This window comes from Crocodylus porosus, unplaced genomic scaffold (assembly GCF_001723895.1).
Source record: "Crocodylus porosus isolate Cpor-Errol unplaced genomic scaffold, CroPor_comp1, whole genome shotgun sequence".
Lineage (NCBI taxonomy): Eukaryota > Metazoa > Chordata > Crocodylia > Crocodylidae > Crocodylus > Crocodylus porosus.
The window spans coordinates 4261303-4282534 of record NW_017728933.1 but is presented as its reverse complement, the minus strand read 5'-3'; the positions used below and the strand labels follow the sequence as shown (position 1 = coordinate 4282534).

At 43.6% G+C, this 21232-nt stretch overlaps 1 protein-coding gene across 2 annotated transcripts in view; it reads right to left on the bottom strand.

The window, feature by feature from the left end:
• KAT6A (lysine acetyltransferase 6A) overlaps nt 1-21232 on the bottom strand; it is a 48059-nt gene that overhangs the window by 14401 nt on the left and 12426 nt on the right. For both annotated transcript variants that reach the window (XM_019546043.1, XM_019546044.1), the window contains exons 3-12: nt 16651-16759; nt 14434-14549; nt 14086-14167; nt 13099-13234; nt 11184-11494; nt 9806-9924; nt 5371-5486; nt 3823-3964; nt 3230-3391; nt 2069-2162 (exon numbers count right to left, since the gene is read on the bottom strand). In XM_019546043.1, the coding sequence (XP_019401588.1) occupies nt 2069-2162; nt 3230-3391; nt 3823-3964; nt 5371-5486; nt 9806-9924; nt 11184-11494; nt 13099-13234; nt 14086-14167; nt 14434-14549; nt 16651-16759 (1387 nt within the window). The remainder of the gene's footprint in view (nt 1-2068; nt 2163-3229; nt 3392-3822; nt 3965-5370; nt 5487-9805; nt 9925-11183; nt 11495-13098; nt 13235-14085; nt 14168-14433; nt 14550-16650; nt 16760-21232) is intronic.

Sequence of the window (21232 nt, the reverse complement as noted above, 5' to 3'; positions counted from 1 at the left end):
GTGTTGCCCCAGCAGGAACAGGAAAGTGGCAGGCCAGGTGGGAGGGAGGGAGGAAGGAGGGGAAGACTAGTACCTATGCTAGGCTCCATGGGACCTTGGTGCAGCCGCTTGCAGCTTCCTTGCCACGAGCAGCCTGGGGTCTGGGCAGGCCCCTGCTGCCTGCCACAGAGCCTGGGCTGCTCAAGGCAGGCAATGGGGATGCTGTAAGCACCTGCCCTGGGATCCGCAGAGTTTAGCAGAGCTGGCAATTACCTGGGCCTGTGGACCACTTAAGGAGTTTTGGTGAGCTGTCCCAAGCCAGGTCAGCACCCTCCACACCACAAAAACTCCCTAAATGGCTCTCCACCATGCTGGGCTGTGTGGGAGGGACGGACCTGTGGGCTGGTGGGGAGCAGCATCCAGGAGCAGGACAGGCAGGCATGGTCCAGGATCTTGGGACAGTGACAACACAGGCTGAGGGCAGAGCTCTCTGCTTCCTGCGTGCCCCACTTCTGGAAGCAGCTCCCCACCTGCCCAAGTTCTGGCTGGTCTCCCTGGAGATCCTGGGATCACTGGGCAGTGACAGCATGGGGCCATAGTCCAAGGCCTGGGACACAGCAGCAATCTGCTCCTGGCATACCACTGCCCATGGAATCAGTGCCCATTGTAGAGACATGTAGGCAGTGGACTGTGGGTCTGCCCTGACCCCTAGCCCCACAATTCCAGTCCTAGGACTGCCCACCCATACTGCTCCCAGATGTCACTCTCCATCAACCCATGGTCCCATCCTAGCCACTTGGCAGGACACCTTGCCCACGTAGGTCCCACCCCAGCAGTACAAGGCAGATGTGCCAGGGTGCTTGGGCAGCTGGTATGGGTCTGGTGGTTGCCGCTGGGAAGTGGAGTCTGGCTGCCCTAGCGCCCCAGCCCTGCTGTGTGCCCAGGAACCGTGGGACAAGCCATTGGGCCGGGACTGACTGAGGGACCGGCCACAGCTGGGACAAAATCTCTTGGCAGCTAGAACTGGTGGGCCATATTTTGCCCACCCCTGTATTAAGTACTAGTCCCCCCATCCCCTCCCACCTGTCCTGGGGTTGTCATAATGATTAATCATTTAACTGGTGTAATTACAAGAGGTTAAATTGATTTTTTTTTTAAATTGGTACTTACATCCCTAATAGGGCATCAACTACTCTCTGGCAACTGCCTGTGTGCATACTGTTACCCCAAGACAAATAAAAGTGTAAGCTACATGGTCATCTTTCACAGACCTCAGGGTACAAACAAGCATGTGGATAGCTACCCCTGAGTAGTTAAGGTACTATAAAACCCCTCCCTTCATTTACCTCATAACTTGCTCATGTGCCCATGCCCTGGCATTATTATACCAGCATGTCTCTCTCTCTGGACACTAGCTCCAGAATTACCATGTTCACAGGGAAAGTGATACAGGTAAAACAAGAGTAGTATCTCAATTACACTGAGATAGCTTCGCTGGTAAGCTGCCCTTAGCAGGCATGTCCCTGATGGGCATCAAGGTACTGACCAATGTGCAGGGTGCATTCCCATTTGAGTCTGCAACTGTTGCTCAGGAGAAAGATTGAGTTGATGGCAAATGCAAACAGACTTCAACTGCAAAACTGGCAGGAGCTTACAATCTATGTGCAGGTGTTTTTATGACCAAATCAAAAGCTCACACAAACTACTGGCAGCACCTGCTTCACAAATTATCTGACACTTAATTTGGCAGTTGGCAGCTTCCATAGGTAGTTTTACTTTTTCAGCAAAAAACAGCTATATGAGTAGGGCAAGCTTCTGCCAGGAGAGCTGTGCTGGTGCAACTTCACAGTTTTTAGCATGAGGCATTTGTGGGATTCAGAGGGAGAATACTTAATTTGCTCCCACCAGAACAGAGAGCAACTCTCAAGTTTGGAGGGCTTCATGTGCTCCAGAATATGCTTGTTCCGAGAACCGTTTAGCACAGGAAAATTACTAGAAACCTGCGTGTTTCCCCCCCGATTCAGTCCTTTCTTAAAAACACGAGATGAACCAATATGAAAAGGTGAAAAAATGAGAAAACAATCCTTACTGAAGTCAATGAGGAACCTGCCATAGCCCTTACGCTGGTACTGGGGGAGAATCATTATACAGGAAACATTGTACTTCTGTTGGCAATGCTTCTCCTGGTAGAGGAAAGAGAAACAGACTTTCAAAACAATGGACTGCTTAGACAGAAAAGGAGCCATTGCGTAAGAGCTAGTAATTAACCCTGAGCTAAAGACCAAAAATGAAAGCCATGCTCACAGCTCCTTGGGGACTTCAATGCACATCAGCAAAGGAAAGTCTCCAATGACAGAAGGTGGAACAGTATCAAATCATTGTCATGGCCATTAAAACCACCACCTTAAGTGAACGAAAAGAATGAGAGAGGCACCTGCTACTTTCTTCCTCTTAGAAACAACACAGGAGATACAACTGGCAGGGAAGGAATCTCAGTCTTCACTAACCTTTCAAAAGTGCTCATATGGAGGTGCTAAAATAGGCTGGACTAGATTTTTTATTTGCCAGCTACTGGTGCAAATCTCAAGTGATTCAATATTTATGGGACTAGGACATGCACCAAAATCCAGTCTAATGTGTGCTGGACATGGAAAGAAAAAGCATGGATTAGTCATCAGAGGTTTTTGTTGGGTTTAGTTTTTGCCTTGGCTGCTCTGATGGCTGGATGGCAAGCAAAACAACTACTGCTGGAGAAAAAGAGACTCAGAGTCTTTAAATAGGGCTGTTTGAAAGTCAAGGTCTTTTAAGCATCAATAAGATCTCTGCATTCCCTGCATGAAAATTAAAAGGTTCGAAATGAGATGCAACTTGCAGATCAAGCAAAGATTGCATCTGGTTAGGAAGCGCTCAGATAGCTCTGTTCTGGCAACAATAATGTTTACTTCATAAACGGTTCTACCTATCATCACCAAGGGAATAGGAAGTCATCTAAAACTTCTCCCTTTGAGCTGCTAACTGCAGCCCAAGTTCCTTTGAGGATAGGCTCTCTTCAACAATATTAAAAGGTAACTTAGCTTTATTAGTTGCCGCAGGCCTCTGAATTTCTCTTATCTAGAGTCTTTGGCAAGCAATATACCCCTTCCTCACAACTGAGAGACTTCTGTTTTTTACAACACTGTATCCCAAATGGGCACATACAAGGCACAGCTTCATGTCTGAATGTAAGTTTATTCCACACTAAAATACTTACCTTGGAGAAGTAGCCAACAAGGTGGCAGCCCTTGACATCATTCTGTGTCAGCACATAGAAGAGAAATGGTTCCACATCATAATAAAGCGTCTTATGGTCCAAGAAAAGCTTTGCCAGCAAGCACAAGTTCTGGCAGTAAATGGTACTGACATTGCCATCAACCTTACAGAAATGGGCAAAAAATTACATCACTATTGTTACCACAGTAATCTGATTCTGCCGGTATCTCACATTGGTCTAACCCTCAAACACAAAAGAAAAGGCTACCAGATCAAAAGATTAAAACATGGACGGGGTATAATGGGAGACTGCATTCTGTTCTACTAGTCAGCCAGAAGCAGAAACTACAACTTATTTTCTGAAGAGTAACACATGTTTAGGAAAAACATGTTTTTCATATAGATTAGTTTAATAATCTACTCCCAGCCTCAGCACTATTAACAGACAGCTATTGTTCAGTTCTTCACTCTTTACAGAGTCAAATCATTCTGGATATGTGAATGACCAAGTTATACATCTAAATGGTTTAAAAGCAGGAAGATCACCCCTTGAAGTCCTGAAAGCAGTAGCTACAAGCTATTGTTTTAACTTACCTCAAAAACTGAAATATTATTCTTTCTGTAGATTTCATTGGCTGGAGGATGAAACCAGCCACATTTTTTCATGTGCTGCTGGAGGATAGTTCTGCTTTTCATATACTTCAAACAGAATTCACAAAGATACAGTTTAGGCAGCCTGTAAGCAAAGGTAAAAGATCATCAGAATCTACATGTGCACTGTGACTTTTTCATAATGGCCAAAGTATGAAACTTTCCAGTGCTGTTAAAAATTTTAAGTGAAAGGATATCATGGTGAAAGCAGCCTTAACAAACAGTCAACTTTCAGGTATGTATGCACATAGATTTTATGAACAGCACACCATTTGTTTCTACTGCTATGAATACATATTCTATATCTATTCAGTGCCCTAAATAATGAGCTCTACTGAACTATGAAATGATACTTCAAGGGAAGGACATGAATCAGTTAAAATACTTGTGATATCTTACATGGAGAGGAAGTTTTGTACTAGTGAGTGACAAGATATGTTAGATGAAGGTTTCCTACATTTTCCCCATCTTTAATCTCTTAAAGCCTTGCCTGCTCAGGCCATTCACTCCAGTGTGGTGGATGATGATGAGTCTAGCTTTTATTTAATTTGTTACATAGTCCAGCTGCGGCACAAATGATACATTTAATCAATCTAGTGCATGTGATAATTAAGACTTTCATTTTTAAAGCAATCCATTTGTCCCATGAACTAGTGGGAGAGATTTTTCTGTGGTTTTTTTGCTTTGAGGCTCTGTCTGAAGTTGGTTCACATTCTAACTGACGTCCTCTTCAACACTGGGGGTGCTTGTGGCTTAGACAGCCTACAAGGTTACTGCTATGTAGAAAATAACATCAAAGCAGCCAAACACAAGTTTCTCTTTCTTACATGGCAGTTGCAGGTGATGAAAAAAAAGATTAAGAGTATTAATATTTGGTAAAAATGAGGCAATAAACTGATTAAAAAATAGTTAGCATTTGACAACTACAGTAATTTAGGTATGATTCATATAGCACAAGTGCAACAAAACTCTTCACAGCAATTTTGTCTGCTTACCACTTTTTACATCTCCTTCAAGAATAAGTACTGCCATTTCATGCCCAAATTCAGATTTTATAACAAAGACCACATCTGCTCAGTCTGTACTGTTCATTATTAATATAATGATGTACGCTAAAATTAAAGAGTGGGTAAGACCACAAAGCCAAGCTCTCCAGCCAGCTAGGATACTGTGCTACTAATCACTTAGCTCATGGGATCTCTCATTTCGTAACCCAAAATCTCATTTTCTGCCCACTTGTAGCACCGCACCTTCTGAACACTTTTTGAATATTTGTAGTATACAGGTATTGTTACAAAGCTTATGAATCCTGAGGCTAAAGAGACCCCAAGGCACTCATTCTCTTATTTATCATAAAGGGCGTATGGAATGTCTAGGGGTGCTCTGTGCACTAAATTCAAGTTGAATAAGTCCAGGATTTCTACATCTACCAGAGTATAACAATCCCATGAATGGTAACCTGGAATGAATGGGAGGGTTTGCACAACATACCTTGAGTATTCCTGTGGATATGGGGAGGAGTACCAGGTTTGGATTTCATACTTCCCGAACTCAATGACAGAGGGGCAGCGGACTTGTGGATCAGGGGGACCCGTCACCCCTACTTTCTGCACAAGAAAAATAATGTGTGTGAGTTTCCAAATCCCAAACTTTATCAAAGTCAGGATTCCTGGCTGGGAGAAACAGGTATCTACTTAGCCTGCTTTCCTTTCTTCGAATTTAGAGAGATAAGTAGGGAGATGCAGATACCTTCTTTTAATGCCACCACCAATATCTCACTCTTTGTGCAGGGCAACCAGTTTATTAAAGGGAGAGCTCACAAACATCTTCACGTCAATCAAGGCAGCAGCCCCAGACACTCGCAGAGCAATCGTGCTCATCTTCTTTAAATCTGTATGTGTTTACATCCCTGTGACCTTGGCATATTAGCAGAGCAACAGGTAAACCACGCTCTCAGTTTCAGGAGATACAGCACTCATCTAGTCAATGAAACAGTGAGTACCACAGAGGTGACATGCACTGCAATAGCATAAAAAGCTTGCAAAGAATCCTCATCACTGGTCGCAAGGTTACAGGACCATTGTCAATGGATTAGAGGAATTTTAAAACCAGCACTGCTAGTCCCATGAGAAACAAGTTTGGAAAACAGGGTTCCAAACTCCTGCAAAAGCCTCTATATGTAGTGACCTTGGAGGTTAGTTGACTGCGGTATTTTAACACAATTCCCAGAACACATGTGCAGACCTTTCTTCAAGAATAAGCGTGGAGTTTTATTTAAATCGCATTCACCCATTGTTTTGTACCGGTGTGGGCACAGGGTTACAGAAAAAGCAACTCTTCTCCTGGGGTCTCTCTTAACATTTAAAGGCAGTACAAATAAAATCCATACCAGGAACTAACAGTAATCTCCTGGTTTGACTCCTCCATCTCATAAGGCTACTTCAGACTAACTCTCCCAAATTGTCTTGGTGACTTTGGGCAGGTTCCCTAGCTCATATATATTTCAATACTTAGTCCTTTTCCTCTTCCAAATTCCTACAGCCAGATCTTTATCCAAATTTGCTGGCAAACATATTGCCTAAGAGTTGAGGCTTGGAATATGGGAACTACACACCCTGCTTTACTTTTTTTACAATCTTTCAGTCTAAGACCACTCTCCAATGGAAAGCTCTGGCATGCACAGTTAACGTCAAATGTTTCCCGTTGACTTTCCACTGTCACGGGACTCAGCTTGGAGTGCGGGGCTATTAATAACTGAAACCACTTCTCACTTAGGTGGTCTGATACTGGGGTGAAGAGTGCCAGTGAGGTGCCTATAAATAGCTGTAATCCAACAAAATGGAATGGCTAGAAACACCCTGATCCATGGGTTACTGCTTGAGGTGGTGATATCCCAGATCCAGAGATTTCCATTTCATATAAGAGGTGCAGGAGGAGGAAGGCTCAGAGTCTCTCTCATCAGCATCCTGAACACATGCATTTTAACAGCAAATATCAAGATACAGGAGCCTCCTGCCTCAAAGGTTTATCCAAGAGCAAATAGATCCCTCAGTATCAGGAGCATGTTGCTCATACCACCTTCCATTCTTACCCAAGATGACAAAACAGAAGGAAAAGCTTGTCAGAGGTTGACCAAAGAACTTCAAATGTTACAACTTAGTTACTGTATGTGATCCCAAGTTCAACTACTTGGAAAAATGGCTCTTTGCTGAAGCTTGCTGATTGATTCCCTAGGCCCTTCTCTCCTTTAGCAGGTGGCCTGGGGATTTGTCTCGGGTTCCCTAATGGGAAGGGAGCAAGATAAAGAAGCCAGTTTATCTTAGTTTGAACTGTAGAGCACCTTTTAACAAAAGACAAAATACCGACTCAAGCTGGATTAAAACCATCTTTGATGATAAAAGCTTATGCCAGGTTTAGGAACTCATGGTGAAATCAAAGCACAATCACCTGACACTTCAGAATAGATGAGCACAATGTGAGAATTTCACCTGTTGCCAGAAGCCATATTACCATGAGACTGTTTTATGAAAGGAACAGAGAGCTCCTTACATCTTTGCAATCCACACTGAAGCGTCTCTTGCACCATAACTCTGAAAGCAATCGCTAGTCTCACCCAGGACAACCAAACCCCTTGACTCGTCTTCACAGCACACAGAAACACCACCATGCTGGCAATCAGCACAGGCCCCCCCTCCCCCTTCCCATGTCGGCAAAATTCAAAGAGGAAGAATAAAGAGTAATATGCACCTGTGGCAATGCCTTCTGTATCTGCGCACTTCTCTCCGTGATCAGCCTCTCCTCCAAATGAATGCCCAATGAAAAAGTAGAGACCCAGCTCCAGTACAGCTGCTTGCACATCACAGTGGCCAGGAGAAAACCGTGGCACAGAGACTTGCTGAGCAACTCCTAAGCTGGCTGTGGTCTGCCCCTACACTATGTCCTTCTCACGCACTTGCATATTCAGTTGCTTTTCCTCTGCTCACTCGAAGCCTTCACTACTTTCCTCTGCTTGTGCATTTCCGTTTGCTCAGGTGCAGCCTTTAGCTCAGCACTACAGTACACATGCACTTTGCAGCAGCTGCATCTCAACTCTGGTTTAACCCAATCCCTGCCAAAGTCAACCAGACACTTCAGTTTAAAAGTGCACATTTGTCTTCACTAGGTTATTTCAATTGATTAACTCTAGAATACATATTATCAAAAGCTGTTTCCTGTTCATACCACTTCTGGTCAGAAATGTATGCTTATTAGTTACATTTCTGTCTAGCCTCTTGTAAGCTTAATTCTAGATCATTGCTTATCTAAGCTAACAGTCTCTGCAAAGGCTAGTTGCTGCAGCATTTTATTAGAGATGGTTTTGTTACTTTAATTATTCATGTGACAAGCTAAAACTTAAGAAATTTTTTATAGCAGGGTTATGTATATACCCGATTTGGAAGGGTTAATAGTTCACGTTGCATTTGTCTGGTTTATCACATGCTGCAGTTTAGTTCAGTTTTATCACAATTCATTATTCATTAACCCTCTTTGTATACAGTGCCTATATTTAGGCTGGTTTCAGTCCAATTACTATGGTACAACAAAGGTAAACAAATACAAGCCAAAACACCTGGAGAAAGAGGAACAAGCTACCTAAGGATAGTTATCTTAAGACTAGAAAGAAGCACCGGTCAAAAGACAGACACTTGTGAACTATGCTTAGAAGAAACAGGCGATTCACTTTGTTCACCAGTACTCTTGTGCTCAGGCCCTGTGATCTGCCAGGTAACTGCACTTTGAGCCACCTCAACATACAGCATTGTAAAAAACACAGATGAACAGAAGACATCTATCCATCGAAAACATCCTACGATCTTTTGCTTCAGCCCTCCACTTCCCCAGCGCAACCCACAGTGACAGTTTGCTGCTTCTATCTGATCTTTGCCTAAAACAGTGTAAGCTACTTCTGGTGGAGATCTGTTCTTCCAGATTATCTGTAAGCTGCTGCGAACACCAAGTGATGCTAAGGCAGTAATAATCATTTCATTATAGTTACCTGCTGACAGGCTGAATAGACAGACAAGTAGAACAGAACTAACCCAGCAGGACACCTTATTCAAGTCAGGTGGGCAGGGCAAGACCCAGAGAATATATTGTTGGGTTTTCTGTTGCCAAAGGCACCCATTTCAAAAACTCCCCATGCTCTGAAGAAAAGGATATGCAAAAAAATGCTCCAAAAAAGTTCAGGAATGTTCTAGCAAGGTTAGAGCAGATTTAGAGTATGGAACAGCCATTACTTATTCTTGATGTCGTTTGTGGACTCCCTTGCACACTTAGGTATTAAACTCATGTTTAATACCTAAACAGGTCATGATTAAGTCCAGTATCTCAAGTAGATCCTAACTCAGCATCTAAGGATCTCCCCTTTCCAGAAACATAAAGTTTCACTTTCCAGTACAACACGATTCTGAAATAAAACAATTTTTTCTTTAACAAAAGCTGCCATTAACTACTATAATTGAATCATGACAGTTGTGGCCTTTGAACCAGTATCGGATTATTGTGTTGTGTTGGTTTTTTTCATGGGAAAATCTGAGCAATTCCCACGTTTGAACAGAAGAAAACTCTCTCTTGTAGGCTGCTGTTATATGTGTTAGTGGGCAGAGGGCATGTTAGGTGGTCAAAGTACAAGACACACAATAGTATAACGCATGATTTTAGCACACAAACCTCTGCTTTCCATGAATATTTGCAGTTGGTAAAGCGAATCAGCAACCAGTTTCAGTCTTCCTGAATCAGCTACCCACTTCTATCAATTTTCTCAGTCAATGGGGACAGGGGCCATTAGTTGCTGACAGACTGATGCACCAGTAGGAGTCCTTTTTATCCATGTTTCCACTTACTGCACAGGCTTAAACTTTCCCAGACTCTGAGAAACTGACTTTACCTGCAGTGCTTGCTCCTGAATATCTCGGAACAACTCCATATCTTTCTCAGTCAGGACTTCCTGGCTCCCAAAAAACCGATCCTCATTTTCCTGTTTTCCATCCCAGCTATCCTGATTGTCTGTAAATGAGAAAGAAAGTCCTCATTGGTCCTTAGCAAAGCACAAGTGTTCTTTCCTCCGTTAAAAAGAAATCATCATCTACCTTGAATCAACTTGCCAGTAAGGTGGTGGCAAACTTTTGTCTGGACTTGCAAAGGAAGAGACTGTTCTGGATTGGTGGCCCAGAATGAGCTAATATAAATACTCTGGCTCTGGTTGGTCTCTGAAGCTTTACACATTGCTGTGATGATATGAACACCACAAAGACTTAAAAGAAGTCACTGCATATAGCTTATTGCTGTTTTTATGAGCAACAGAAATCCCAGTCACTTAAACCTGGATTCTCTCTACCTCACTCGATACAGACTAGGATATTCACACCCCAACCACTGGAAGCAATCCCTGCCATTATGAAGGATCTGAGTATGAGCAGTAAGACTCGCACTCTACAGAGAACACGTTTTGCTTACTACTTTCCACAAGGGAAACCCCTTTGACTTCATGGAGCCAACGCATTCTTCCTGCAGCATGCAAGTGTACTTTTCTGCAGCATATCAGCAGTTCATCTAGCTGAGGGCTGGCTTGAGAATGATGAAGATGACTGTCCTGTGTTCCACCCTACAAACATTAACTTGCCATTTATCCTACTACAGTCAACTTGCCTAACGTTCATAACGGCTTAGGAGTAGTTATTTCCTGCGTGGTATTGCCAAACATCACTCAATATGGTAGTTTAAGCAGGTGGTCAGCGGCTGACTTAGTCTCATTGGTTTCTGGTGCTTTAGAAATGAAAACCTTACTAGAGGCATAACACAGGCAATCATCCTGCGAGACTGAAAAGAAGGTGCAGGCTCACAGTTTGCAAAGATGGACTGCACCCTCTAGCTGGAAAAGAGCCAGCTCGAAACCTTAATGGAGTTAATGGTCTCCAGAGTGCCATCTAGTGGCATGCAGGAAAGAGCCAGGACAAAGCATGCCCTTTCACACTTCAGAGCACTCCACTTCTCTCTGAACATGGCCTATGAACACAGGGAAAACTCGCGTCAAATCCTTCAGCCTTGATGTGGTTATTTTTAGTTGCTTGCCCCCTCTCCTTGTCTCCACCTCATTATTCAGGAGGACCCAAGAAGCTAATCCCTCCCTGTGTGAACTTCAACCCACAATTCCTCCCACTGAACATGGCACCTCAAGTTACTCACTCCCTTCCAAACAATACTAGATATTTTCTTTGGATTAAATGAGGATACTTTTACTGACAAGGGAACCACTCTTTTTTTACCTGTGGGCCATTCTGAAGTGCTAGATTTCCTGCTGCCCTTTTTCCTGATCCTATATTGCTGAGAATAGTCCACCACTTCCCCTCGAGCTTTCCGTCCATCAGGGGAAGGGGTGAAGAATTTGGTAAGGCCATCAATGAGCCCTTTGGTTTTCTTGTTTAATTTCAAGGTGGTGCTTCCATCTCGGCAGAAGTCCAGGCCATCTGTCTGTTCCAGATACTCTCCTTCTGCTGCTGACTGGCTGGAGAGCGTGATCTTACGTTTCCGACCTCGACCTGGGCCAGTTCGAACTTTACTGAAGGGACCTTTTGATCTGAAAATCACAAGGGAGAAAGGGGTGGTCAGCAATGTTGGTGAGAAAAAGAGATTCATAGGAGTTTTAACTGGTTTGGTATCCATTTAGCATGGCAACCACACAGACCCTAGCCAACAACTGCAGCATAAGAAAAGAGGTGGGCTCAGTCCTGCGTACTCCACAGCAGACTAGGCCTAAGATCCACTGCAAAATTACAGGACTATCCCTGCTCACTGGAAATGTCATGGCCAATACATTTTAAATACAACAAATGAAACATGGAACTCAGGTACATAGCCAATAGGCAAAACTGGATGGTCATTTTACTGTTAAATCCAATGAATGAATACTCAAATGCCCAGCAAACCAGTGTCAAATGGTTAGGATCGACAGGTAAGGGATCTGGAGCATGCATATATAACTGACTGTGTGTGTCGCGATGATCTCAATGACATAATTCAGACTACCAATATCAACACTGTCATCCTTTAGAATCAGACTTAAAAACCCATTGTGATGATTAGGGCAGTTTGCACTTCGCAGAGATATTGTTCTGGGCTGTCTGCTGACTTGGAAAGACAAATGCAATCAATTGATGCTTTCCTTTTCAGGAGTTTTACTTTGCAAATCACAAACAAACAGGACTCCTAAAAGCAAGTCTGAAGCCTGTGTACAACTTGAGGCACGGACTAGATTTTACAAGATTCTGAAGCCAAAACATGAAATACAGGGAACAGTGGTGACAATGCAGGAACAGTCAGCCTTCCCTCTACCCACACATATGATATATCAATCTTATTTAATCCAAGGTGTTGAAAAGCTCCTCGTTACAGGAAGGTAAAGACGCAGATCCTTCCTCCGCTGGCTCCAACATTAGAATCCCTTGAAGATCCCCAAAAGATGTTTACAATATTCCTTTGCTGTGTCAGTGTGGGGGATCAATCTTTTTTAATTCACACTAGTACTGCTTCAGCACTTCAGAGTTGAAAAAGCACAGCAACACAGACCTGCTACAAACTGGCAAAGTCAGTCCAAGGCATGGTCTTTATCGCTAAGTACTTAATTATGGTAAAAGGACACAATATAGGGACAAAGTAGCACTACACAGGCACCTTCACTGGATACAGTACTCCTGAGGAAATCAATCCAGCACAAAAAAGCATGAAAACTGTGTGTTGTGCAGAGATGTCTTCCTTCAGGAAATCATCCCACAGAGAACAGAGAATATAACAATCTGCTGAAGCAGCTCCAGGTAGGTTACACTTTGGGCATTTTTACACGTGCTTTGGGCCATGGCATGGGGTGCTTTAATTAGCAAGCTGCACTAATTAAAAGTGCCCACATGTCATGTGTGTCAGCAACCCCGTGCTGAAAAAAATGGCGGTGGAGCGCTTTGAACTAAAGCTCATCACATGTGTTTTATTTCAAAGTGCCCTGCCGCCAGTTTTTCAGCACGGCGACACTGATACATGCGATGCGGAAGGCTGCTGGAGCACAATTTCCATGCTCCAGCAGACTCTATTAAAACAAGTCTGTACTGACGCGCTGGATTTCCAGCACGTTGGAGCAGGCTCTCCACATGTCTATAGGAGCCCTGTCTTTTCCTCTTTCAAATGACTTACGCTGCATTCTGGTTCTTTAACCTATTTTTGGGACGTCCTATTGGATTGGCATAGCGCCGTTTTATCTGTGCTGCTTTCTTGTGTAGAAGTTTTCTTCCTTTCTTCCGTGGCCGACATATCTGACATATCCACATACCTGAAAGATACAAGTCCCATTAGAAAATGGAAAAAAAAAGATGGGTCAAAAAGACAGGCCTCTTCCACAAGTATGAGAAACAGTCTGACAGGCTCCAACTACTGTAATACGTTAAGAAGGGCACTTACTTGTCCAAGCACTCTAAATGCAAAGCCTGCCTTGCTGGCAGGCTCTCCTCCCAGACAGGCTCCTTCAGCAAGTTTTTAAATGTATGCTTTTACATGTATGCTTAAGTGTGTCACTGTACCCAACAACAGGTTAACAGAAGAGAAGAATAACGCACAAGGATAACTCATTTAACGAATTCCTACTTTGCTTAAGGACAGTGCCTCCAGAGCAGATGGAGACATCTCTACACAACTCAAGAAAACTCTGGCATACTCCTTTCCATAGCCAGTTCTTATCTCAAAAGGCACACAAATTTAGCTTCCATTCCAGAGGTGCTACTAGCTGCTCAAATAGAAATACCTGCCATTACTTCATGGACCACCTGCCAGGCTCCTCTATCTCCACAAACCTACTCCTTCAACTGCATAAAAGTCAATTCTGCTAAACTAGAACCATCATCCCCACCCCCTCAGCCCTCTGAAAGGTTTAAAAGCCCTTCTTAAAACACTCTGATCCTTCATACTGGAAGCAGGAGAGGAAGAAAATGTTGGTCCATAAAAAGTATGTGTTCTTCTCAAACTACAAAGAAGGTTTAAGGCTTCTAAAACCTGGAAAATGGTGATGCACTGAACAAGATAAATGTGGGGAAAGAAGAAGGAAATTTTCTGATAGGTAGGTACTTTCTATTCACTCATTTCCTCCAGCATCTCTTTTAATCCCCTCTGATCAGACAGACTCCTCACCTTTCGGCATCCTGGTGAGAGGTGGGTCACAGCACTCCATGTGAAAGCCCCTGTCACACGAGTCACAAAACAGCATGTTATCCTGTGGAAGACAGACAGCTCTGGTAAGCCTCACACTGCAAGACTGCAGCAGGCTCTATTCTCACTTAATCACTGGGCCCAGAAAAGCCACATCAAGTCCCCAAACACACAATAGTACTGGTCCCACTATATATGCCACTAAGTCCCACTATACAGGCCCAAATAAGTCAAGCAGAAGCTGCAACTACTTGGTTGGCCAAGAGTTAGCAGACCATGTTTCACAGAACTGAGGCCTAGCCTAGGCACTTCATTATTTAAAGTACTCACTGCATTTTTGCCCTGATCTCGACAGGAGCTGCACGTTTTGCACTCAATGCACTGCCATCGCAAGGCTTTCACTCGAACTGTCAGCTCTGGAGAGAATTTCAAACAGGACGGATGACCTGTTGAAAAAGGACAAAACAACCCTAAGTGAAACCATTCCTGCTGAAGTCAGTGCTCATGGATGCATGTGCAGGAAGAGAAGGTATAATCAGTCATGTCTCACATGCAGGTTCTCAGTCACCCAGGTGCTCCTTGTATTTCATAAGTCTTGCCAGTACTTGGAGCTCCTGCTCATACTTATTTACAGCACAGAAAGAGAGATAAAATCTGGCAGCCACTTTCCTTTTTGAACATTTATGTATAGAACTGAAGACATTTTGGGGCAATGTTTAATGGTCTCCCATGGAAACAGGCAAACTGAACTGTTTATATTCAATTTTGAACAAGAACAGGTGAGTCTGGTGCAAGGCTTCTACTGAAAGTCAGTGTTTCTGACAGCATTTTCTACAGTCACGTGGAAGTGCATGAAGTTACAGAGACACACACAAGAGGCTTTGCACTGCTATATGTTACTTGTGCTGAAGCAGCACCTAAGGTCTCCAGTCATGGATCATGGTTCCATTGTGAGCAATCTGCGAACACATAATGAAGACTATTCCTAAGAGATCAATGGGCGTGGTGAAAACCAGTGCAAGCTATTTTGTTCAGTGGGACAGCTGATCCAAGACTGCGGGTTACATGGGGTGAAGCCAAGCAAGGGGACACGTGGCCATCAGGTCAGATGAGTCATCACCTTAGAAGCTGAAGTGGGCAACTGCCAGAGGTAGAAATGAGAAGGAGTAGGAGAGAGAGGGGCTTTGACTTCTTAAACCTTTATTATACAAATATTAGAAACAAAGGGTGAAAGTGTAAAGGTATATGGCCCTCCCAGGGGCCAAGCATGAAACACTTGTAACAGACAAAAAACATCATGACACCAGAATTGAAACCCTCCCAGGGGCCAAGCATGAAACACTTGTAACAGACAAAAAACATCATGACACCAGAATTGAAACTCCCTCCCTCACGCCCCTCATGGGGTTAAACATGTAGGACCTGCTGTCCCCAGAGGCAGAGAGAAACCTGGATCCAGGAGCTGAAATCAGAGAGGAAGTAGGGAGATGAAGCAGAGTGCAGGTAGGTGACAGCAGTACGGAACAAGGAGATGCAGCAAGACCCATATTCAAGAGGCAGATGGACATAAATAGCAAGATAAATACAACATTTAAGTACTGAGCAGTGCATTAATAAAGGGCAAAGAAACTCGACTCACTTTATGACAGTATATAAATTAAGCAAAACAAAGTAAACTCTCAGTGCAGTGAGTGACAAAGGCTAATCATAATGTTATTAATTAGTGAGCTTCTCAGTGTGACTTGAGCAGGAGGACCAGAAGAACATGACTGTACAAGTCTATTCCTCTGCTGGACTGAGACTTTTTAGCCTGGTTTTTACCTTCCTCAGCTCAGGTAGGAGGAAGACCAGGCAGGGAGCATAGACAATGATGATGAATATCACAGAAGAGCCAGGGTTTGTTCCCATCCCACTTCATTTCTCCTAAAGCCTCTGAGACCTTGCTTCAGTTTTCTAAGCCCATGACTGATTAGAGGCATCATATATTACTATTTTAAGAGCCACACATTAGAAGGCAGTTTTGAAAGCATGTCAGGCCCTCCATTTGAGATCCATTAACTCATGAATCCATAAGAAGAGCCAGATTTAGCAGAATCAGGGACTGTCAACATTGCACAAAGTGGCTCTCAGACTCCATCAGTTACTATCATTCACAGCTGTTGAGTCAGACTTGGGTGGTTCCCAGTTCTGTCCCGCAGCAGCTTCCTCACAGAGGTGTCTCTGCAAACCCTGGGTCAGTGTGGTCAGGGCAGCTCCTGCAGCAAAGCCTGTCAGCACATGCCAACCTGCTTTTCAGAACTGGAGCAAGGGATGATAAAACAGGTCGCGCGGCAACTTGGTTTTGAAGACCTTCACCAAGGGCCAACAGAACTACATGTGTACCAAATTAACCTCAACCTGTCCCACAAGCTGAAGATGCAGAAGGATCAGGCTGTCAAATCCAACTGGTCCCCAAAACAGAGAGGGCCCAGGGGTGTTCCACTAGACATCATACTCTTCTTCCCAGCTGCACACTTGTTCCCAAGAGAACTGTAAATGGTTACCTACCGCTGTTGCCACAGTCAGCACAAGAGATGAGCTCCTCGGGTTTCTTCTCCCGGTTTTGTTCTTTCGTACCGAGGCAGAAACTGCAGATCGGGATTGGTTCAGCAACCGGCTGAGGGGAAAAAGCAAATAGCAATTCATCCATCAATCTACCCATCGCTGTCTGTCCACATATGCAAACCAATGAACAGATTACACAGCATGCAAGGGAAAAGTTGCACCCGAAACCCGTGCCTTTAAGAATTCATTTAAAACTACTGTCTAATGAGAACTAGAAGAAACAGTAAAGTAACCCAAAATTGAAAAATCCGAAAACACTAAACCTTCAGGGTTCTTGTTAGCATACAGTCTCCAAATAGCATAGCTCAAGGGTTGGCAACATTTTTGGGCAGAGTGCCAAAAACACCTGCAACCTCAAACTGTAAGATGTTGGTGTGCCAAGGGTGGATGGCGAAAGAGCCAAAACAGGCCCAATCCTTGTTGTGGCAGCGCACCCCCAACCCCTTCCCTGCTGTGTGCCACGAAGCACGTGTGCCAAGGCAAGTAACTCTGCATGCCATGTTCTGGCTGCCTACTCCAGCATAGCTTATTGCTCTTTGCACAGCAGTAACGTTACTGGTTGTCTTTCCTGTCCACCAGTGCAGGCTTCAGTTCACAGCACACACTACACAGAGACTGAGCCGTATTCTTTGAAGTGTCCGCCAGATGGAGCCACTCCAGACAAGTGCAGCAGACATTTCTTATGCTGCATCTTAGGGGCAGCAGGACACAGAGTGGCTGCTTCAAACCTTGTTTCCCTCCACCCCCACTGCCCCCTTCCAAGCTCATGTATGAAGCCGACTTCTCAGGTTCACTCAGGAAAGATTTTAAGAAAAGCCCAGTGAGAAAAATTCCCGTGGGCAGATTGAGCCAGGGGATTTCCTTCCCTTTCCTCCATTCAGGTAAGGCCCAGTAAGCCACGCACTGATCTATCCACCCTCAGACACCATGGTATCAAAGGGGAAAAACAACCTGTGCACGGAGCCATTTTCCTCATTCGGGACTAGGAGAGGAGAATGACACTAGGCACACGCAAATCTCTTTTCTTCATTCCTGCCTAGGTGCAGGATGCCAGTCATTGAGTATCCTGTTAGCCTGGATAGTACGAAACCTCACAAAACAGTAAGGGATTTCTTGATCAGAAAGAAGCAAGGCATATAAGGGAAGGAAAAAAACCCACACACTGCAGAAACAATGTTTGGCAACAGGCACACAACTGGACATGGCATTGAATAACTAGACTCCAGTTGTCAAGGTTTTACTGACCAGATGGCATCCGTGTCTCGACACGTAAAACTGATAGTTACATTCCTGCATAGTCAATATTACAGATTTCTGACTCATGCACAATGAGGAGCCAAAGTGCTGCTAATGCTCTTGTGTTTAATTTTTGAGTTAACTCCTATTTTGCAGAAGCAACACAGCTAGAAAACAGATCAAGAATGACATCCAAGTTGTGAAACGTGATTTATTTATTAGGATAGCAAATTTCAAAGGTGGCAGGAAAACAACAGCTCAAAAAGCAGAACTTAAGCAACTTAAGTGCACACATGGATTTGTTCTGAACATAAAATTGCTTTGTTACAATAAAGCAGAGACAAAAGTACTGATCTAAAAAGTGCAACAGCTTATTCTGCAGCAAACCCAAGTCTCACTCTCTCACATATCTCAACAAAACTTCATTGGTTTCTGTCTAGTGAAGTGTCATTTCTATAGGACTAAGATGAGAAAAGAATGATTTCACATGCCTCAAAATATGCCTGAAGGATTTCCAATCTTCTCTTCAAAGACAGGAACGTTCAAGTCTCACTAAGCTGTCACCTGGAAATATGAACTGCTAATGCATCTGATATGGAAACAGGTCGCTACTCTATACAATGTCAAAAGAAAGTGGAGGTGCAGTTAAATAGCCAGCAGACTCTTCACTCACTGTAGCACCAGAAAACGTGCATATGCAACAGAGCAGTATCCAGCCAGTACCAGATAAAGATACAAGGAACCGCAGATGAGCACTGTCTATGGTTCTGAGGATTCTAATATGTATTATGCTAATATTTAAGAATTATGCCAAAGTAGTTTGAAAGAGCTGTACTTAATGAAACATAAAGCACCAAGAGAGTACAAAGTGATTTACAGACAAGAGAGGCAATTATATCCCTGATGCTTCCACTGTCAAGCAGCGATTCCCCAACCACTGGTCATGATCTGAAGTGATATTGGCAGCATTTACAAGTGGGATCACAGGCCCCACAAAAATAACATTGCAGCACTCTGGCTTCCACTGGAGATGAGATTACCCGTGGCTGTTTCAAAGAGACCACATAAAGGCGAGGGAATTAAGTGACAAGCATAATGTGTGGAGTTCCACGTCACACCCCTCTCTGCAGTCAGCTCCATGAGCATGAGCCCCACAGCATGTACAATAACCCAGTAACATCCAATTAGCCTGTGCATATGCAGAGGTCCAGGCCTGCAAACCTAATCACAGAACTAAATTTATGCCCATTCTCTCTTGCACACTAAAGCGTCACATACAGAAGACTTGATTCGTGGTCCTGAGGATGTTATAGAAGTAGTCACAGACGGTCTTAGATAAAATGACCGCAAATTGATTCAATTTGAACTCAATTGCTAACTAAGGTTTTTGATTTCAAAGGAAAAGTTTGAAAACAATCAGGATAACTAGTTTGGGAACTTAGTCCGAGAGTTCAGTGGCTTTCTTTGAAGAGAAAACTGACTTCTTATACAAGGGCAATGCAGTAGGTGTCATTGTCTGGGCTTTGGCAAAATACTCTGCAACAAGGGAAGTGTCAGTTAAGTTGACGACGACAGGGTTTGTAAAAGGAAGGGTAAGGAACTGGCTAGGGGACAGACAAATTTATGCTAAATGTAGGGAGTTCCAAGGACTGGATTTTGGATTGGTCTTTCGTGTTTTCACTAATGGCTCTGGCACAAACTGTAGGAGCACGTGAATGAAATTTACTGACAACACCGAGCTTGGAGCACAGTCGGTGCAGAAAAGACTAAGGCAATGTGCAGGAAGATCTAGATGACCTTGAGGGCTGGAGAAATACAGCACTACACAGTGCAAGGACATGCACCTGAGGGCTACAAAAATGTCTTCTCCAAGCTGATGGTGCATCAGTTGGAAACTGTCAAGGAAGAGAAAATTCAGGCTTTATCAGTTGATCACACGATGACTGTCAGGCAGTAGTGGGATGCAGTTTTGAAAAACTCAGATGCAATCTCAGGATGTTTTCTGAGTAGAGAGAAGGAAGTACTAATGCTGGTGTACAAGGAATTGGTAAGACAGCGTCTCATTCTGGTCACCTGTGTTCAGAGAACGGCTGTTAGGGTGTTCAAGGAAAGGACAGAGCCCATCCTGCAAAAGCCTGAAAGAGTCTGGCCTGTGTGGCCTAACAAAGGCCAAAAGGGGGATAAGTTTTGAGACAAGCTTTTTCTTTTTTTTAAAAAATAGAAAAGAAAACTTGTTTCTGACTACCTGAAGTTTTCAATGCATCATACTAACTAGTGTAGCTACATTTCAGAAACTGAGAGGATGACTGAATGTGGCACCTGGAGTAAACAGGGGCAAAGAAGAAAGGTGTAGTTCAGAGGGCAAGTGTCTAATCCAATAATGGTTGAATAGTGCAAGGCATGTTGCAGTGAGTGTACTTCATCAGATTGGAACCATGAATTCTGGGATAATGAATGTTATTGGAATGGATAACTGACTTACACATTATAGTTTCCCCCAAATAATCATTTCTTTTCTGCAGCCTGGAGGGGAGGGAGTAGCTCTCTCTTCACTGAAAATGAGTTTGCTCAGCACACTTGTCGTCAACCAACAGCCAATGCTGGATAATTGGATAAGCCAATTCGGCCACCCTGTTATGTTACTTATCAAAGCAACCTACTAGCTGGAAAAAAGGAGACCTAGCACTTTCTTAACACAGCAGCAGACTATTTCATACATCCTACATCTGCAGGAAGTTTACCTTATTCCAAAAGAATTTTTAAAAAGTCACAGCACTATTAAAAACCTGGACTCATCTTTCTTTATCTGTGTGCTTCTCTTGCTATCATCCAGCTCCTTCTCCTTGACTACCGTCCTCTAAGTTAAGGGTCTATGAAATCTGCACTCTTTGGAAGACAGCAGGATGGATCGCTTGTACACAGCAAGAAGTTTTCTTTCACAATCGGAGGACTTCGTTTCTGTTACCTCTTAGAAACAAATACTAAAAATGCACTTTTATAAGCCCAATCAACTCCAATTGTTGTTATTAATATTGCACATTATAAAAACAGTTTGAATGTTAGGGGGGGTTACAGCGAGTCTCGATTAAGAGGGTGAGCAGCCTGTGTCGAAGACAGCATTATAGTAAGGATGGAGAGTTCTCGCTGCTGGTGTGTTTGTTCAGCAAAGAAAATCCTGGCAAGTGAAGAATACGTGCACACAATGAGAGATCCGGGAAAACAAGACTGGAAGCAGCCAACTCCGCTTCATGCTGGAGATTGTTGGCAGACATTCAACTCCTTCTGCTGT